Source organism: Trachypithecus francoisi, unplaced genomic scaffold, assembly GCF_009764315.1.
Source record: "Trachypithecus francoisi isolate TF-2019V2 unplaced genomic scaffold, Tfra_2.0 Lachesis_group0, whole genome shotgun sequence".
Classification (NCBI taxonomy): domain Eukaryota; kingdom Metazoa; phylum Chordata; class Mammalia; order Primates; family Cercopithecidae; genus Trachypithecus; species Trachypithecus francoisi.
Genome location: NW_022681453.1, coordinates 176036015 through 176056205, shown reverse-complemented (window position 1 = coordinate 176056205; position 20191 = coordinate 176036015). Strand labels below are relative to the sequence as shown.

General features: G+C 37.0%; 1 protein-coding gene across 7 annotated transcripts in view; it reads left to right on the top strand.

Moving 5' to 3' along the window:
* Nucleotides 1-20191, top strand: part of SLC4A7 (solute carrier family 4 member 7) — a 110813-nt gene that overhangs the window by 44333 nt on the left and 46289 nt on the right. For 4 of the 7 annotated variants that reach the window (XM_033212851.1, XM_033212852.1, XM_033212854.1 and 1 more), the window contains exons 4-9: nucleotides 2209-2347; nucleotides 3194-3354; nucleotides 5659-5847; nucleotides 15165-15280; nucleotides 17533-17690; nucleotides 18509-18596. In XM_033212851.1, the coding sequence (XP_033068742.1) occupies nucleotides 2209-2347; nucleotides 3194-3354; nucleotides 5659-5847; nucleotides 15165-15280; nucleotides 17533-17690; nucleotides 18509-18596 (851 nt within the window). Of the gene's footprint in view, nucleotides 1-2208; nucleotides 2348-3193; nucleotides 3355-5658; nucleotides 5848-8111; nucleotides 8484-15164; nucleotides 15281-17532; nucleotides 17691-18508; nucleotides 18597-20191 lie in introns of all 7 variants that reach the window. The other 3 variants (XM_033212857.1, XM_033212856.1, XM_033212853.1) reach the window with 3 other exon arrangements.

Here is a 20191-nt window from a genome sequence, read left to right as displayed (position 1 = left end):
AAGCCTTTAACAAAATTCAATACCTATCCGTGATAAAACTCGCTGCAAACCAAGAATAGCAGGAAACTTCCTTAACCTGATAAAGGGCATCTACAAAAACCAAAAACCAAGAAAGCCACAATGTAGTCAATATCACATTTCACAATGAAAGACTGAATATTTTCTGTGATTTGGGAAAAGGAAAGGGTGTCCTCTCTGCTGACTTTTATACAACACTATACTAGAGGACCTAGCCAGTGTAAGAAGACAAGAAAGAATACAGGGCATACAGATTGGAATGAAAAAGTAAAATGGTCTTTATTTGCAGATACAGGATCATGTAGGTAGCAAATCCTAAGCAATCTACAATACTTAAGAGAACTAAGTGAGTTTAGCAGGTCACAGGACATAAAATCAGTTATATTTCTATATAGTTGCAGTGAATAATGAGATTTCATTTAGGGGTCATTCTGACAAAGATTTGTGCAAGACCTAAATGCTGGAAAGTTTAATACAGTAGGAAGTTCAATCACAATATGTTTCCTTAATCCTGTATAGGTCTTAGGTTATTTCTTCAATATGAAGGCTCATGACATAAACATACTGGAAAAATTTTAGATGTTTTTTATATGCTTCTCTTCCTATTCTTTATATTTTTCTTGTCCTGGAGTTCTTGACTTTCTGCATCCCTCTTAATCTTTTATATTTTCTTCCTTCTTTTCTGTTGTTTCTGCATTCTCTGAAATTTTCTCAGATCTGACTTTTACAAAGACAATTCCATCGAATCTACTCTTTATCCTGTTCAAATATCCTTGTTGCATCCACACGTACTTGGAGGATTGTTCACTTAGGTGTAAATTTTGAGTGAGAACTCATTTCTCATATTCAGGGTAACTATTTGTGGTGGTTTATTTGTTTATATGGGGCCCTAGGGCTTTCGACTGTCCCGGACTAGTATTTATGCTAATTCCTCTGTTTCGGGCTCCTATACTACATGAGTAGTTTAATATCAGATGCCATGAGTGGGTTTTCTGTTCCTTGTAGTGACTTGTTCTACCCCCCAAACCCCAAGCTTACAGTTTTGTTTCTCTGTGATAGTAGGAAAATATAGTTTCTGTATACTTGAAGTTTTGAGTTTTCTCATCATTTTTCAGAACTTGGAGATTTTCTATTTTTTACTCTTTAACATAGCTTGCATTTTATTTTATTTTATTTATTTATTTATTTATCTATTTTTTTGTTTTTTTTTTTTGAGACGGAGTCTCGCTCTGTCGCCCAGGCTGGAGTACAGTGGCCGGATCTCAGCTCACTGCAAGCTCTACCTCCCGGGTTTATGCCATTCTCCTGCCTCAGCCTCCCGAGTAGCTGGGACTACAGGCGCCCGCCACCTCGCCCGGCTAGTTTTTTGTATTTTTTAGTAGAGACGGGGTTTCACCGTGTTAGCCAGTATGGTCTCGATCTCCTGACCTCGTGATCCGCCCGTCTCGGCCTCCCAAAGTGCTGGGATTACAGGCTTGAGCCACCGCGCCTGGCCTATTTTATTTATTTTAATTTAATTTAATTTTATTTTATTGAAACAGAGTCTCTGTCGCCTAGGCTGGAGTGCAGTGGCACGATCTCAGCTCACTGCAATCTCTACTTCCCAGGTTCAAGCAATTCTCCTGCCTCAGCCTCCTGAGAAGTTGGGATTACAGGCGTCCACCACCATGCCTGACTAATTTTTATATTTTTAGTAGAAACGGGGTTTCACCATGTTGGCCAGGCTGGTCTCGAGCTCCTGACCTCAGATGATACACCTGCCTCTCAGAGTGCTGGGATTACAGGCATAAGTCACAGTCCCTGGCCTTAGCTTGTATTTTAAATATTCTGTTCTAACTTTTCCATGTAGTTTTGGTGAGGAAAAAGGGCTGCCTTTGAACATTATGTTCATGTTTTGGAATGTTACTTTTATTTTTGTTTGTTTAGATCAGTTATAAAGTTAGTTTGACTTGTTTATTTTTAACATAATTTTTTTTTTTCTATGGAGGTTATCTTTCTGTGATTTTTTTTTTTTCCTGGATTGTTGGTTCTTGTTTCCTTTCAGAATTGTGATAGTTCAATAATTAAGAGAGTTTTGATGAAATATATTTGTTTATACAGGTAACAAAAGTGTTTCATTTTCAAAACTGAATTTATCTTTGAATGACTTGAGGAAAAATTTGAGTATATGTGAATTCTTATTTTGTAAAGATACACCATCCCAGAGAGTTCAGTTTATCCTTGGTACTGAAGATGATGATGAAGAACATATTCCCCATGATCTCTTCACGGAAATGGATGAACTGTGTTACAGAGATGGAGAAGAATATGAATGGAAAGAAACTGCTAGGTAATACTGCTAAGTCTCTCTCTCTCTCTTTTTTTTTTTTGAGATGGAGTTTTGCTCTTGTTGCCCAGACTGGAGTGCAATGGCGTGATCTCGGCTCACTGCAACTTCCGCCTCTCAGGTTCAAGTGATTTTCCTGCCTCAGCCTCCCTCCCAAGTATCTGAGATTGCAGGAGCCTGCCACCACGCCTGGCTAATTTTTATATTTTTAGTAGAGATGGGGTTTCACCAAGCTGACGAGCCTGGTCTCGAACTCCTGACCTCAGGTTATCCTCCCGTCTAGGTCTCCCATAGTGCTAGGATTACAGGCGTTAGCCACCATTCCCGGCCTAAATCTCATTTTTCAATTGGCTTTCCTTGATTTCTTTTTGTAATGGGAATATTAAGTTGAAAGTATGAGATATCTGGTGCTTTAAACCAGTGAGCAGAGAATTTCCTTATTAATTGGTAGAAATTCTATCTTTAATTTTTCCCTTTATTCTCAAATTTGTTTACTTAAATAATCCTTTATACTTTAATAAAGAAATTATGTCATTATAGATTTCAATGTCTACAATTTTGTATATTGCAAGTTTAGATGAGGAATAGAAGTAGAAACTATATGAAATTCCATAGTTTGTTTTTGTAGACTTAGTATTATAATAGCTAGAATAGAAAGAGGAACTACAAAGGAGGTTTGTGACTATAAATATTGTAGACCATTAGCATAATTTGTGAAAATGTGTTTGTAACCATAGTTTGTTTGTCGTTTTCTTTGTTTTTTTTTTTTAGAACAAATTTTTCTTTATCACATTAAGATAAATGGAATCTTCATTACTTATAAAATATTTTTGTATATTATGCATTCAGATGGCTGAAATTTGAAGAGGATGTTGAAGATGGCGGTGACCGATGGAGTAAACCTTATGTGGCAACTCTTTCTTTGCACAGTCTTTTTGAACTAAGGAGTTGCATCCTCAATGGAACAGTCATGCTGGATATGAGAGCAAGCACTCTAGATGAAATAGCAGGTTATAGTAAACTGACTTTTAAAAAATATGTAAGATGTAGTGGAATTTTAGACATTCATTTAGTAACTATATGCTGAGTTTCTATTCTGTGGAGTGCAGTATAAGGAAATAAGATAGATTTTTTGTCTTTGATAAATTTGCAGATGAGATTAAATTAAACAGACGTAAGTGTAGTATCAATAAGAGAGTGAATAGTGGCACAAGCAAATACAGAGTCTGTTCTCTGGAAATTCAGAAAAGAGTTTTTTGTTTCCTTGTTTTTTTGGAATGGGGATGTGGGGAATAGCCACAGAGAACATTAACTGTACAAGTTACTCATAAAATGTGAACACATGGGAACAAGGAGTAGGTGATACGAGAGAAAAAGTATTTTAAGGAAGAGTAAAGAAAAGTCTAGAGTAGTATAGACAGAAATCTCAGGAAAGTCAGTTCTGTGTGAATATACAGATTTCTTCAGTAGTGGTAGGAGGGTATGTTGGGAAACCCAGTTAGAGATTGGGTTGTGACTAGCCTTGAATTATTGGAATTTTTTGTTGTTGTTTATTTGTTTTGGGGGAAGGGGGATCAGAGGGTCTCTCACTGTCATCCAGGCTGGAGTTCAGTGGCACGATCTCGGCTTACTGCAGCCTCCGTCTCCTGGGCTGAAGTGATCCTCCCACCTCAGCCTACTGAGTAGCTGGGATCACAGGTGTATACCACCACGCCTGGCTAATTTTTGTATTTTTTGTAGAGATGGGTTTTCGCCATGTAGCCCAGGCTGGTCTTGAACTCCTGAACTGAAACGACCTGCCCACTTTGGCTTGCCAGAATTTTGGGTTTACAGGTGTGAGCCACGGTGCCTAGCCAAGAAATAGGATTTTATTTGGTAGGCATTTTGGTGGTCTTGATGGTTTTTAAGTTGAGGAACAGTGAGATTTGAGATAGATTTAGGAAGATCATTCTGGCAACAGAATGTGGGGTGGCTTTGGATTAGGAAGAGTTTAGAAGCAAGTAGGCCAGTTATTCTCTAGGAACAGTCTAAGCAAGGAAAGAGCTCTGGTAGGTTGAGCCATGAAAATCAAAGGGGGAGATTTGAAGGATAATGTGGAGGTAGAAAGTAGAAAAAGGCAGCTATAATACAGCTTTTTGTCCACTAACTAAAATTAGTGAAAACCAAAATTAAGTTCAGTGGTAATGAAATTGATGGTGTGACTACCATTGTAGATTGCTGCCATGGAAAAACAAAAATCTGTGGTATTTAGTCTTCAAGAGAACCATGAGCTTAATACAATTTCTCAGGCTAGAAATACTTCAGTTTTAGCCAACTGTTAGGTTTGACTGTGTGCTGCAAATATTTAAATTGTCAGTCCTTACTTTATTGTCTTACATGAATAACTGAAAAATTAAGTTAAGGTTGGGAATATTGAATTTGTATAATACATATGGGTTTCAGACTTTGGTTTGCAATTATCACATAATACCATGTAGTACTTTTAGTATATGTTGTATAATCTAGTGTTCATTTATTTGGTAAACTGTAGTTGTTGTGTTAATGTTAACAGTTTACCTATTACGCTGGTCCTTTCAGGGTTTTTTTTAGTTACCATATAGTTTTGAAAATTTGACCCTCTTCTTCCAAGTTAGTGCCACTGTTTAAAAATATTAATATATATTTTATAAATTAAAAAGTTTAATCACTTCAGTAATGTATAAAATGGCATTGCCGTCAGTTTCCCCATTCCCCACATCCCCTTCACAACCTGATTTTACTCCTCTTCCTAGAACTTACGACCTCATGACGTTTTATCTGTTTGTATGTTGGTTTCTCTACCTCTCGAAGAGAGCAGAAACTTGGCTCTGTTTTGATATTGTTAAACTGCTGTATTCCTAACACATAGCGGACACTCAGTGAACAGTTAATGACTGAGTGGGTCGTGATATTCATCTGCTGGAACAGTTTTGGGGGAGAATACGTGGTTTGGTAATAAAATACCTTTACATCTTAGGAAGGCAGTATTATTGAATATTCAGCTTAATAGAATTTATTGTATTCATACAGGAAAGCACTTTCAGCTATAGGAAGGCTATTAGTATATAATACTAGCCTCTTTATAATTAATAGTATTTATTAAAATAAGGGAGTCTTTGTAATTCCTTTTTATTGGATGATAATATTTATGCATTGATTATTTAATAGTGACAATAAAACTTTCTAGAGTTACTTAAGATTCTAATTTTTGTCATAAGATTTCACTCACAGTTTATTTATTCCTTTATTTTATGGTCATCTGAGTGTTAAGTAATTTATTTTTTTTCATTGAATAGATATGGTATTAGACAACATGATAGCTTCTGGCCAATTAGACGAGTCTATACGAGAGAATGTCAGAGAAGCTCTTCTGAAGAGACATCATCATCAGAATGAGAAAAGATTCACCAGTCGGATTCCCCTTGTTCGATCATTTGCAGATATAGGCAAGAAACATTCTGACCCTCACTTGCTTGAAAGGAATGGTGAGATAAGTTGTGGCATCCAATTTTTTTGCTAACACTTCTACTGTAACAGCTTTCCAGAACATTACGATTAACATTTGGGGATCTTTAAACACTCACTATACCTACCTCTGAATTATTTCTCCTTCCTGCTTTGTTTCTTTTCAAGGCCTCTCGTCTAATTAATTAAAGAGGCATAAATTATGACCTATAATTTTTAATTTTACATTTTTGAAATTCTAAATCTTGGGTTTGAACCTTTATTTTAGATTTTTCCTACTTTTTTTTTCCTCCTGAATATACTTGGTTTGCTGGTATAAACAAGTGTTTTTGGATTGGTTTGCTGATTTCACGGTTTTTTATTTGTACAACTTGTGAAAGGCTTTTATGACTGTTCCAGTCTTACACTAAGGGTGACCTAGTTGGTGTCTTCTAATCCATTGAGAATGGCTCAGACCCAGGTCTACATATTTCGCCTTTCCACTCTCATTCTTAGGTTACAGGCAGGTTATGTGGCATGGGGGAAGACAGTGTTTTTACAGTTGTTTACCTCTGTCAGTGTCCTAATACTGGCACGCTTGGAGGTTTTGCCTTTCCTCATTTTCTTCTGTGTAAAGCAGAGGAATGCATCAGTAGGGTTGAGAACTCTGATGACAGTGAGTCTGGAAAACCCGGGTGCAAAGGATTGGAGTGGCTTATGAAGTACTATAGCCTCCAGCAGTTGCTGTAAGCTGCTACTATTACCCAAAGCTTGTGAGGATTACAATGAGGACTAGTGGAGTATGGGACACGGTGCCTGCTTATCTTTTTTATCCCTTAAATAATAGTATGACTTTTAAGTGTTCTACCAGCAAGGAAACATAGGTGATAGGGTCTAATATATCTAAAGTTGACAATAATCATCTTTTGTATCTTCCACTTGGCCATGAAAACCCTTTTTAATCCATTTAAAATTTATGTCATGGTGTATTTAAACAATTTTAAGAGTAAAAGAATGTATCTTACGGACCAGAATTCAATGTAAAAGCAAGCCATGTATAGCGCATTTTAACTCTCTTTTTTTGTCTTTTATTTGTTTTTTATATTCTCTCCTTTGGTGAAGTTCTTTTATCCAGAGGGACCCTATTTAATCTTTACATATGCAGTAGTTCCTCTTTATTGTCCAGTTGTAATTTGGTCATCATAAAACATTGGCTGTTTTCTTTTAAATGCCGTTTTAGCATGTTCTTTTGTTGAAATATAGTTACAATTTGAGTTTTTCCTGCATGTAGCTTGTTGTTTAAATGGTGTTTTCTAATGGATTATAGTTTAACCTTTAAATATTTCTGAAAACTCTTGAGCATGTAACTTTGATTACTTAGGCCGTATGGAATTGATTATTGTATTTGCATGTTTTTCGTAGAGAATGTTATTATTTTAAGATATACTTAGTAGAAATATGAGGGGTTTAATTATAAGTATGTATGACCTTTTGAAATATTTTAGACCTACTGCCATATTGCTGTTGGTGAGAAGTACTGTACTCTTAGCTAGTGAAATAAAAAATTATATGTATTTGTTTTAATGTATCTGCTACATATTAGAAGTGAGAAGCATACTTTAGGACATTTATTAATACTTTTAGAGAGCTCAAGAATATGTATTCTTTAAAATTGACATTGTGGTTCTCTTATTACAAAATTTCTGTTATTTGCCTTTTTTTTACAAACTTGAGAGCAGCACCACCTGTATATGGTGTCTTACTGACTTAATATTATAAATATTTAATATCACTTTCAAGTTAGAAATTTTTACTTAATATTAACATGGACTTTTTCTCTAAGACATAATTATCTCATAGCTGTTTGGTAAAATACAGGAAAAATACGCTAAATATAAGCTATTACTTTTGGTTGTTTTTGGTTTGAGTTCTATTATATTAATTTTGTATTACATATTTTCATTTGCTATTATTGTTTAAGCATTGACTTTGTATTGATATTGTCATTGTAAAAAATGCCATGCTATTGGTCATTCTAATTTCTAACAGGATATTGCCCCCACCATCTATCATTAACAATTTTTTTTTTGTATGTTCTGAGAACTAATTACAGTTTTAAGCAACTTTTTAGTGACTTTCTAACGTGTAAAAACCCAATTGACATGCTAACCATCACAACATGACTTTGAAATTTTGGGCCTTTGAAGTATGCAATTTATAGTATAAAATGCTATTTTTTTTTCAATGTCTCTATTTGCCTTCTGCAATGAACTTCATCATTTTTCATTTATTTGTTTTATCTCAGGGGAAGGCCTTTCAGCCTCCCGCCACTCTTTGCGAACAGGTCTGTCTGCCTCAAACCTTTCATTGAGAGGAGAATCACCTTTATCTCTTCTTCTCGGTCATCTTCTTCCTTCTTCAAGAGCTGGAACCCCTGCAGGCTCAAGGTGTACAACCCCAGTACCCACCCCTCAAAACAGTCCTCCTTCTAGCCCTAGCATCAGCCGCCTGACCTCCAGAAGTTCCCAACAGAGTCAGCTTCAGGCCCCAGAACTACTGGTTTCACCTGCCAGTGATGATATTCCCACAGTAGTAATTCATCCGCCCGAGGAAGACTTAGAAGCAGCGCTGAAAGGCGAGGAGCAGAAGAATGAGGAAAATGTTGACTTAACTCCAGGCAACTATCCAAAATCCTCCATGTGTGGTGCTTTCTGCCTCTGAGTCACTTGCACTTGGAATGCCTTTTAGCACATAGCTTAAGCAGCATATGTGGATAATGCTTATAATTTATTTTTGACTTCTGCATGTTTTTCTTCTTTATGGTATATTGTGTTAGGTTTGGTGCAAAAGTGATTGTGGTTTTTGCCATTGAAAGTTTGCTTCACTTTCAATGGCAAAAATTACTTTCAGTGGCAAGAACTCAATTACTTTTGCACCAACCTAATAAAAAAGAGTAAGATTATTAAAAATTTGAGTTACAAAAAGACTACAAAGAACACTACACATAGTTTAAGGCCTTTTTAAAAAGTTTCACTTAGATTTAGAGGTCAAGGCAGTTGAACACTTCAGTAAAACATAGACATTTTATAATGTTTTAATTTGCCATGAACTTTTTTATATTTATTTATGGATGTATTTATTTTATTTTTTTAGACTGAGTCTCACTCTGTTGCCCAGGCTGGAGTGCAGTGGCACGATCTCAGCTCACTGCAAGCTCTGCCACCCGGGTTCAAGTGATTCTCATGCCTCAGCCTCCTGAGTAGCTGGGACTACAGGTGTGAGCCACCACACCTGGCTAATTTTTGTATTTTTTGTATAGAGACAGGTTTTTACCATGTTGGTCAGGCTGGGTGGACTTTTTTTAGATTGGTAATTTTCTTTTCTTTTCTTTTTTGTTTTTTGGAGACAGGGTCTTGCTCTGGAGGCTGGAATGATCTCAGCTCACTGCAACCTCTATCTCCTGGACTCAAGCAATCCTCCTGCCTCAGCTTCCCAATTAACTGGGACCACAGGGGCATGTCACCATGCCTGGTTAATTTTTGTAGAGACCAGGTCTCACCGTGTTGCCCAGGCTGGTCTCGAACTCCTGGGCTCAAGTGATCCACACACCTCGACCTCCCAAGGTGCCGAGATTACAGGTGTGAGCCACTGCGTCCCGCCTTGGTAGCTTGGTTTTGTGTGTGTGTGTGTGTGTGTATGTGTGTGTGTGTGTGTGCATGCAGTTGACTCATAAGGTGAATGAACACATACAAATAAATTATAGTGAAGCGATGTGCCTTAAATAGGATAGAGTCATACTCTGTCACCCAGGCTGGAGTGCAGTGCCACAGTCATAGCTCACTGCAGCCTTGAACTCCTGGGATCAAGCAATCCTCCTGACTTAGCGTTCTGAGTAGCTGAGACTACAGGCACATACCACAACATCTGGCTAATTTTTTTTGTAGAGACAGGATCTTGCTGTGTTGCTCAGGCTGGTCTTCAACTCCTGGCCTCAAGCAGTCCTCCTGCCTTATCCTCTCAAAATGCTGGGATTATAGGTGTGAGTCATCAGGCCCAGCCATATCTTTTTTTCTATTTAATGCTTTTCACCAAAGAATGTAGTACATTTTAGACTTTTTTTGGGGGGTGGGAGGATGGAGGGGAGACAGGTTCTCACTCTGTTGCCCAGACTGGAGTGCAGTGGCACCATCTCGGCTCACTGCATCCTTCGCCTCCTAGGTTCAAATAATTCTCCTACCTCAACCTCCTCAGTAGCTGGGATTACAGGTGCGTGCCACTACCACCCAGATAATTTTTGTATTTTTAGTAGAGACGGGGTTTCACCATGTTGACTAGGCTAGTCTTGAACTCCTGACCTCAAATGATCCACTCACCTTGGCCTCCCAAAGTACTGGGATTACAGATGTGAGCCACCATGCCCAGCCTATAACTTAAGGGCTATAAAGTATGAACATTTGGCTTATCCTTATATTGACTACCTGTACATTTGTACATATATCTTTCTACCTAATTAATATGAAATAAGTATATTTTAGTGACATTTTTACTATTTCAGCTAAGCCTCAATGTGATGGATACTAATACTAACCATTGGTTTTAATCACGTAAGTATCACATTTCTCCAAAATACTGATAACATCCAACACTTAAGTTGTAGCTTGGTTATTAAATTAGCCTATTTTTTTTTTTTTTGAGACGGAGTCTCACTCTGTCGCCCGGGCTGGAGTGCAGTGGCCAGATCTCAGCTCACTGCAAGCTCTGCCTCCTGGGTTCACGCCATTCTCCTGCCTCAGCCTCCTGAGTAGCTGGGACTACACGCGCCAGCCACCTCGCCCGGCTAGCTTTTTGTATTTTTTTTTTAGTAGAGATGGGGTTTCACTGTGTTAGCCAGGATGGTTTCGAACTCCTGACCTCGCGATCCGCCCATCTCGGCCTCCCAAAGTGCTGGGATTACAGGCTTGAGCCACCGCGCCCGGCCTAAATTAGCCTATTTTTAATGTGTATACAAATATGTGTAAATTAGATGGACACACCCATTTTCAGAAACTTAGAAAAGTTAGTTATCTTCCCCTGCATCATACAACTGGTGACTGATAGCCTAAATACTCTGACTGGAAATCCTTGTGTTCCTATCATTATGAAGTAAACCTCTCTTTCTGTTGGCTTTATGGAAACACACCAATTACATTTAGCTAAAGCTCATTGTAGTTGCAAAAAAAGGATATACTTTTAAAAGTACAAATAGAAGCTTCATGGCTAAATCATTATGACATTAGTTAAAATAGTAGTATGGCTGCCATTGTTTTATAGTTTGTTCCAGATACAGTGATAAGTGTTTTTCAAATATCATATTTCTAATTCTTGTAATGATTTGATGTGGTTGGTGTTATTCCTGTTTTTCAGTGAAGAAAGACTTAGAGATGTTAAGATCAGCCAGAGCAGGGATTTGAACTCAGGTCCACTTACAACAAAATCTATAGTAGAGTATTTCATTGTGAACTTTATCAGTTCATGAAAAAGATAACATTTAATGATAAAGTAACAACATAAAAGAGGAAAACAACCCTATAAATAATTATTCAGAAGTAATCAGCATTCTAATCTTAAGAGCTAAGATTTACTATTTTTCCTTGAACAAAAGTGATTTTAAAAGCTACTTCCTTCCATTTTTTCCCATATTGCATTGATCATTAACATTGAACACTTCTTGTTTTACCAGCTTCTGTGTTATAAATGATTAAGAACTATAAATTTTATATAGGAGGGAAGGGGGAGGTGGGTTCACATTGGCTTCTTAGGCCATGTTAAGGGGATAAATTAACTGAGAACTGAATATACATTTTTTTCCCATGAGTTTTTGTGATGAGATTTATCAGCGTTTTTGAACAGAAGAAATTAGAATGGAGAGGAGACAGGGAATTTCTAAAGACAAGAATTACGGTTAAAAAGACAACTGTAGATAGTATGTAATTGCTGAGGAACAATAATAGGGACAGCTACACATTATTCCCTGTTCAGTTACCTTTGGTGCTTAAAGCACCTAGAAACTCAAATGGAGTTTCCTTGATGTCTGGTACTGTCTTAGTGGAAGAAAGTGGCCTCAGCATCATTATGTCTTAAGTGACTAACAGCATGGATTTTTGTGTCGTGGAGTCATAATTTGTGCATACCTATAATAAAAAGTGGTATTTCCCATTAGTTACTTTTTAGAAGATAATTATATGTATAAAAGTTATATGTATAAAATTATAAATAAATTATATAAATTAATATGTATATAACTTGTGGCTGGGCATGGGTAGTTCATGCCTGTAATCTCAGCACTTTAGAAGGTCAAGAGGGGAGGATCACTTGAGGCCAGGATTTCATAGTGAGACCCTCATCTCTAGGGAAAGAAAAAAAAAAGAAAGAAGTGAATTTATTTTTAGTACTTGTGAATACCTTTTTCTAACACAGTGGTTCTGAGTCTCAGCACTATCCACATTTTGGGCTGGATGATTCTTGGCTGGGTGGTCGGGTGCAGGGGAGCAGTCCTATGCTTTATAGGATGTTTAGCAGTATCCTTGGCTAGCTCCCTGTAGCACCCCCAAGTTGTGACAACCGAATATGTCTCCAGACATTGCCACAAGTTCCTTGGGGGTTATAATCTTTCCTGGTTAGGCACCATTGCTCTAACTACCTCACTTTCAAATTTTTAATGACAGAAAATGTTGATATCTTTGATTTACTTATGCATACAGTTTTTTTTCCTTAAAGCAAAGTAGTATAGTCCTTCTGTGTTTGTGCTAATGATAGCTTTATTTTTTGGTGATTTGCTCATTTAATTCTGAATCCTAGGAATTTATTATAGGAGTAGGGAGATTGACTGAGAAAACAGTTTTAGTTTAGCTGAGGTTGGGAAAGACTACACAAATCATAATGATGAAGAACCCTAGCATGCATCTGGCATGCCAGTTTTGAAAAAGGGACGGTTTTCAAGATGACCAGGTTAGCCATGTGACTTCAGGTTATACCTGCTAACTTTGTCTATGTTGAGTTCTTCATTATTTCTTCCTCTCATTGCTGAGATAGCCTTACTTTTCCTCAGGGCCTTCTCATCATTGCACTTTTCTCCCTCAAATCTGGCAGCTAGGACTATTCTGGAAAACTGTGCGTTATATATGCTTTTAATTATACATACACAGGTGAAATACATTTAGCCTTTGGAAGTATGTAATGCTCAGCTCTATTTGCCACCAAGGCCTAATGGTATTCTCAGTTTTCTTGTGTGGAAGTAGTTGGAAGTCACTGAAAAATGCTAGTTAACTTTTTGTCTCTTGAGCAAGGCAGGGACTCTTCTGGAAGCTTAGGGACAAAGGTCAAAGAAGAGGAATCTTCTTGGTGTGCCAAGCTAAGATTGTAAGAAGTGAGTTAAGGCTTGGGAAAACATATTTATTTCAGAATTGTTTAACTTTTCCAGGAAATAAGCACATGGCTAAATAGATTGCAAATTAAGATTTTTCATCACATCAACTTTGTCGTTTAGGTATTTACAGGGAAGTCTCTGTCATTAAACGTAAGCCATAAACCCAGAAGACTTAGTTTCAGTATTCATTGGTTATGGTATATTCTGTTTTACAAAAGTGAAAACTCCTTTAGATGTGTCAGGTATACCTGATGTACTTTAAATTCTGGAGCTTGATTACCAATACATCTTCGGAGCTTACAGAGTCTAACCACAGAACAGATTTTAACTGAACTTCCGTGTGTTGCTGTGCATGGGACAGTTAAGACAAAAAGTCAAGTCTGTTGTATTTCAGTACCTTTTCCTGCTATAGTATTCAGTGTCTTACGAATTATTAGTCTATATTCTTGCACTAGAAAACCTTGGATGTTTTGAAAAAATGAGATGCATTTAATGTTAGGTTGGAGCAAAGGAAATTGCACCAACCTAATAGTAGAAGTCTGTGTAGTATACTTGCATGCTCTACCACACCTGACTAATTTTATAGTTTTAGTAGAGAGGGTGTTTCTCCATGTTGGTCAGGCTGGTCTCAAACTCCTGACCTCAGGTGGTGATCTGCCTGCCTTGGCCTCCCAAAGTGCTGAGATTACAAGGCGTGAGCCATAGTGCCTGGCCCTATTTTTTTTTTTTTTTTTTTCTTTTAAAGACGGAGTTTCTCTCTCGTTGCCCAGGCTGGATTGCAATGATGCAATATTGGTTCACTGCAACCTCCACCTCCTGGGTTCAATCAGTTCTGCCTCAGCCTCCCAAATACAGGCACACGCCACCATGCCCAACTAATTTTGTATTTTTAGTAGAGGTGGGGTTTCACCATGTTGGCTAGACTGGTCTTGAACTCCTGACCTCAGGTGATCCACCCACCTTGGCCTCCCAGAGTGCTGGGATTATAGGTGTGAGCCACCACACCTGGCTGAATTTAAAATTTTTTAAATTTTAACTTTTTTGCAGAATTAGAATTCATAGTGTTAATGGTTAGTCTCATATTAAGCTGTGTTTTTATTTTATTATTGTGAAATGTTGGTGTTGAATGTCAGTTTTGAAATGAATATACTAATGGTTCAATATGTGTCTGTCCTTTGCAATTCAAATAACTATTATCTCTAATCCAAATAAGCTATTTTTATGAGTTTGTCTGACTTTTAGAGATGGAGTGAGTTGCTTACAGTCACATAGATACAAAGTGGCAGAGTGCGTAATTTAAACACAGATCTCTTTGGTTATAAAACCCTTACTCTGCCAATTTCGTTGTAAAAAACTTACTGTATTTTAAAGTTGGATTTCTTAAGAGTAATGACAATAGGTATTATAGACATAAATGTTACCAAAGAAAAATGAAAAGTCTTCAGGAAACTTCTGATTATTGGAGATTATGTTAATTCAACCTGCATTTATTTAGTGTAGCTTTTTTCTGAGTTACACTTAGGGTTTGTCAGAGAATTTATTGTTGAACGCATGCTAAGTATAGCTAGGCTGCTTTAAGCTCCATGCAGTTCACATGTTTGTGATAATTAAAAGTATATTCCCTAAGTATTTTTAATGGTAATCAGACTCAGATCTTCTATCTTTTGTGGTTCACACCAACTCACGTTTTTTTTTCTTTTTGCAAAAGGCCACAATTTTTGTAAATTCTAATTGTATTATTTTAAATATTAAAATGTGTAGCTTTATTATTGCTTAAAACGTTGTTCTAGTTTTGCTGGTATGTTACTAACGGGCACTGGGCACTTTTTTTTTTTTTAATCTTGCATATTTGCTTTTATTATATTAATAAATCATCACTTTCAGAATGTGAGCAGAGTCAGGTTGCAAAGTAAATTTTCTTCTTACTAATTTGGAATTTGTCTTTAAACATAGGTATTTTGGCCTCTCCCCAGTCTGCTCCTGGAAACTTGGACAATAGTAAAAGTGGAGAAATTAAAGGTAATGGAAGTGGTGGAAGCAGAGAAAATAGTACTGTTGACTTCAGCAAGGTAATTCTATCATTAACTGAAAATTCTCACAATTATTCTTAATGAGAAACTAAGTAGTAACTTGTGGCTTTATTAACATTGATTATAGTAATTTTTTAGCAGACTGGTGCTTACAAACCTGCATGTGATGTCTGTGATATGTTAATTTAAGGTAAACAACTGTGAGAAGGGTTACAGTTAACCTGTGAGTACTTGAGTAACTTTACACCGTTACTAGTGTTAGAAATTCTGAAAAAGAGTATGTGAGTAATACGATATTTCCATCCACACCTATCCATAGATATCGTGAAACGTTAGTACTTTGTGAACTACAGTTATTTGTTCTGGAGCTACCACCGCTAAAAGGTTAATTCTGGGAGTGATGTTACAGCACTAGTGATTCAGTCTTTCCTGGGCTGTAATGCGATCGCAGAATTACTGTCTTATGGTGTTAGTACTTTTGGAATGTCACTGAGAAACATGTTGGTGCTTCCCCATGGGTGTGTGAACTATGATTTTTTTAATTTTGGTAAATGAGTATTTTGTTGAAATAGATAAACCTTAATTTAAAAGAACAGGATAAAAAACTAGTAAGTTCAAATTATAACTGAATTTAAAATGTACTTTATGAGTATTTCTTACGAACAATTGATTCTATCTAGCCACTAATTTTTTAGTAATATTAATTTGCTATAGGTGGATGCTCATGGTATTTTAATATTTTTGTATCCAGTATAAGACTTTTTAATAAATGTAATTATGTCAAGCAGTTTTCATTTCTTAAGACTTTTATTCTTTGATGAAAAGTCTACAAGATATATTTTACAGAAAAGGAGTTTAAATGGTTTGCATTATAGCTTTGTTGAGTGTTGTAGTCTAAAACTATAGGACGCCTTGCATTACGGACATTGGCTGTGCAGAAAGGCTATTGTATTTTAAATTTTTCTGATCTATCCTGATCATATTTTACTGGTGCTCACGTTATTTCAGATAGTGCAAAGTACTCAGTAGCAAAATTGCAATTTATTTCTTGTTAAGTGAATAAATTAATGTAATTTACATTATAGAGTTCCTCTAGGCATGGCAGTTGCCGTTTATTTTTGTTCCTCTGTCACAGTCTTACTTTTTTTTACTTGGCCTATCTTTGTGTATACCTCCTTGTCTCCTGTTGGGCAGGAGTCTGCCTCCTGGCACTGTAGTTGTGGCACACTGGGTGTGGGACTCAAGAGGCCCGCTGTAAGTGCTGGTTTTATTTTTCATAGATAGCCCTGTAAGTGGTTGTTTAGTGACTTGTGTGAAACTGCGTATAAATGAAGTTCACATAGTTTGATATCATGTGTAACCTTTTCCTTGTAATTATACACAGACAACTAAATTTTACTACTATAGCATTATCATATATCTGTGCCAGTAAGGGCTGTAGATTTTTGTTTTAAATAAAAACAAGGGGCCAGGTGCAGTGGTTCATGCCTGTAATCCCTGTGTTTTGGGAGGCTGAGGCAAGAGAATCACTTGGCCAGGACTTCAAGACCAGCCTGGGCAATATAGCAAGCCCCACACTTCTACAAAAAACAACAAAAATGAGCCGGGCATGGTGGTGCATGCCTGTAGTCTCAGCTACTTGGGAGGCCAAGGTGCGAGGACTGCTTAAGTCCGGGAGTTTGAGGTTTACAGTGAGCTATGTTCCTGCCACTGCACTTCAGCCTGGGCAATAGAGTGAGACCTTGTCTCAAAAATACTACTAATAAAATAAAAGTTATGATTTTTTTCCTCTTAATGAAAATACTGGGGAACGCCCAGAGTTCTTTTTTGGTTTGTTTTTAGGGGGACTTTACATAAAATGTAAAGGATCCAATTCATTTACTTCTAAGGTTAAGTAATATAAAACCATGAATTTTTTTAGCACTGTGTATAATTTCATGAACCATTGTTAGTTTGTGAGCTATATATTTGTCCTTAATAGTTTTTAATGAATAGTGCAGTATTCATTGAATAATTTCTCAAGTTCATGTTTGATAATTTAGATCTCTGAAGTAGTAAAGATTGTGACAGTTAAAACCGTAGCATTGATTCAAATATGTTTGCTTGCTCTTTTGTATTTGTCTACTTCATTCTTTATAGTTGTGAAAATTTTGACATTTTAAACGTTCATTAGATCACAAGTTTTGATTAGCAAATAGTAGTCTTATAAAGCAGTTTTTCTTTCCTGTTTCTCTCTAGTCTTACAAGTACCACGGAAACTTTAATTTTAATTATTCTTTATTTGTCAATAGGTTGATATGAATTTCATGAGAAAAATTCCTACGGGTGCTGAGGCATCCAACGTCCTGGTGGGCGAAGTAGACTTTTTGGAAAGGCCTATAATTGCATTTGTGAGACTGGCTCCTGCTGTCCTCCTCACAGGGTTGACTGAGGTCCCTGTTCCAACCAGGTAAAGAGTTAGTTCCAAGTAACATTCTCTAAGCATTTTCAAAATCTACAAGTTTTTATCCAGTGAATGAACAAGCGTGTTGATTTATGTAATAAAAGCTCATTTTATTTAATTTTATCTTATTTTTGAGACAATCTCACTTTGTCACCCAGGCTGGAGTGCAGTGGCACAATTTCAGCTCACTGCAACCTCCACCTCCCAGGTTCAAGCGATTCTCCTGCCTCAGCCTCCCTAGTAGCCTGGATCACAGGTGTGCGGCACCACGCCCTGCTAAGTTTTGTATTTGTAGTAGATACGGTGTTTTGCCATTGTCCCAGCTGGTCTCAAACTCCTACTTAAGTGATCTGCCTGTCTTTGCCTCCCAAAGTATTGGGATTACAGGTGTGAGCTACTGTGCCCAGCCAAAAGCTCATTTTAATATTTAATATTCAGTCATTGTACCAAATACTTTGAATATAAGACCACTGTGAATAGGGTATAAAATCGTTTTCTTCTTGGAACTAAAAAGTACAATAAAATAAATATTGGCTGGGTGTGGTGGCTCACGCCTGTAATCCCAGCACTTTGGGAGGCCGAGGTGGGTGGATCACCTGAGGTCAGGAGTTTGGTAGAAAGTTAATTATGGATGCTTTTCCTAGTTCTGTGATTTCCTAATTAGTCCAGGTGGAGTTGCCATCTTTTTTCAGTGATTGGTGTGGGGGAGTAGAAAAGATGTCTGAGTGTTGTTTCTTTATATTGGAATGGTTTCTTTTTTATGATTGCCTAGATTTGTGAGTGTATGATGTTTATTATAAATCTGTATTTTCATATTTCCTTAGGTTTTTGTTTTTGTTATTGGGTCCAGCAGGCAAGGCACCACAGTATCATGAAATTGGAAGATCAATAGCCACTCTTATGACAGATGAGGTAATCAAAATACCCAAGTCTCTTTGAAGTATACACTGATATGCAGCATATAGTATATATTAAATATATACTATAATTATAGTTCTCTTTTCTTTCATAATGAAGCTTTAAAACTTTTCCTTGCTGTGTATACTGTTTTATCTTGTATTTACGTACCTCAGCTATTTGCCTTCGGTTAGGTTTTTAAGACCTTTATTTTCAAGATCAGTGGGTACTTAAAAATTTTTTTTTGTTTTAAGTATTTGTAATTATTGACTACCTTCTTGAACTTTTGAAATTTTGGGATTTTTTTTTATCCTGGATTTCAGGATATAATTTCTCTAGGTTTTCCTCAGAACATTTTTTTTCCTGTAAATTTCTCTGATATGGGGTCCTGATCTTTGACGATAACCTACATATTAATCAGGACCTTGTCTTTCTTTTCAAGAGAGATTTGTAATCAGATTCTTGCCAAACATCAATGCTATGTGTCCCAAGGGTATTTGAAATGCCCCATATCTGAACCCGACCTAATTTTTCTTTTTTCTTCTTTCTCTCTCTCTTTTTTTTTTTTATTTTGTGGAGACGAAGTCTCACTATGTTGCCAGGCTGGAGTGCAGTGGTGCAGTCTCGGCTCACTGCAGTTCTCCTGCCTCAGCCTTCTGAGTAGCTGGGACTACAGACACACACCACCATGCCCAGTTAATTTTTTTGTATTTTTAGTAGAGACGGGATTTCACCATTTGGCCAGGATGGTCTCAATCTCCTGACCTCATGATCCGCACCCCTCGGCCTCCCAAAGTGCTGGGATTACAGGCCTGAGCCACTGTGCCTGTCCCATTTTTCTGTCCTCTTTCAACTAGCCAGTCACCAGATTCTTTTTACCTCTTCAATGTGTTTTGCATTTAATCTGTCACATTCTTTCCATCTCTACTGCCATTTCTCTGGCTTAGCCTTTGATTTGTGGATTCAGGTAGCCTTTATGGGTCTTTATTGTATAGTATTTTTCTCTGCACTCTCAGTAACATGCAAATTTGTATGTATCATTTCCTTAGTCCAAAGGTATTAATGACTTCCTATCATATAGTGAAATTCAAATTTAAACTTTTGGCTGGGTTTAGTGGCTCACGCCTGTAATCCCAGCACTTTGGGAGGTTGAGGTGGGTGGATCACTGGAGGTTGGGAGTTTGAGACCAGTCTGGCCAACATGGTGAAACTCCATGTCTACTAAAAATACAAAAATTAGCTGGGCGTGGTGGCGCAGTTCTCCTGCGTCAGCTTCTTGAGTAACTGGGATTACAGGCGTGCATTATCCACAATGCATTGAATTGTATTTTAGCAGTTAGTAGTTAGCCAGTAGCTGTTGATCATTAAATAAACTATTTAAGTAAAGTTGTTTGCATATCCATGACTATTTTCTTAGGATAAATGACATTTAAATGTCATAGAAGTAGAGTGACATGCTACAGTGTTTTATTTTCTAATCAATTACTATTTCCCAGGCAAAATTTTATTTTTAAAAAATTGTTCTAAACATGTAGCTGTTCTCTTTCATTGTTTGTTGTTGTTATTCATCTGATAATACTGAGTGGATTACCTTGTATAGTTGTTACCCG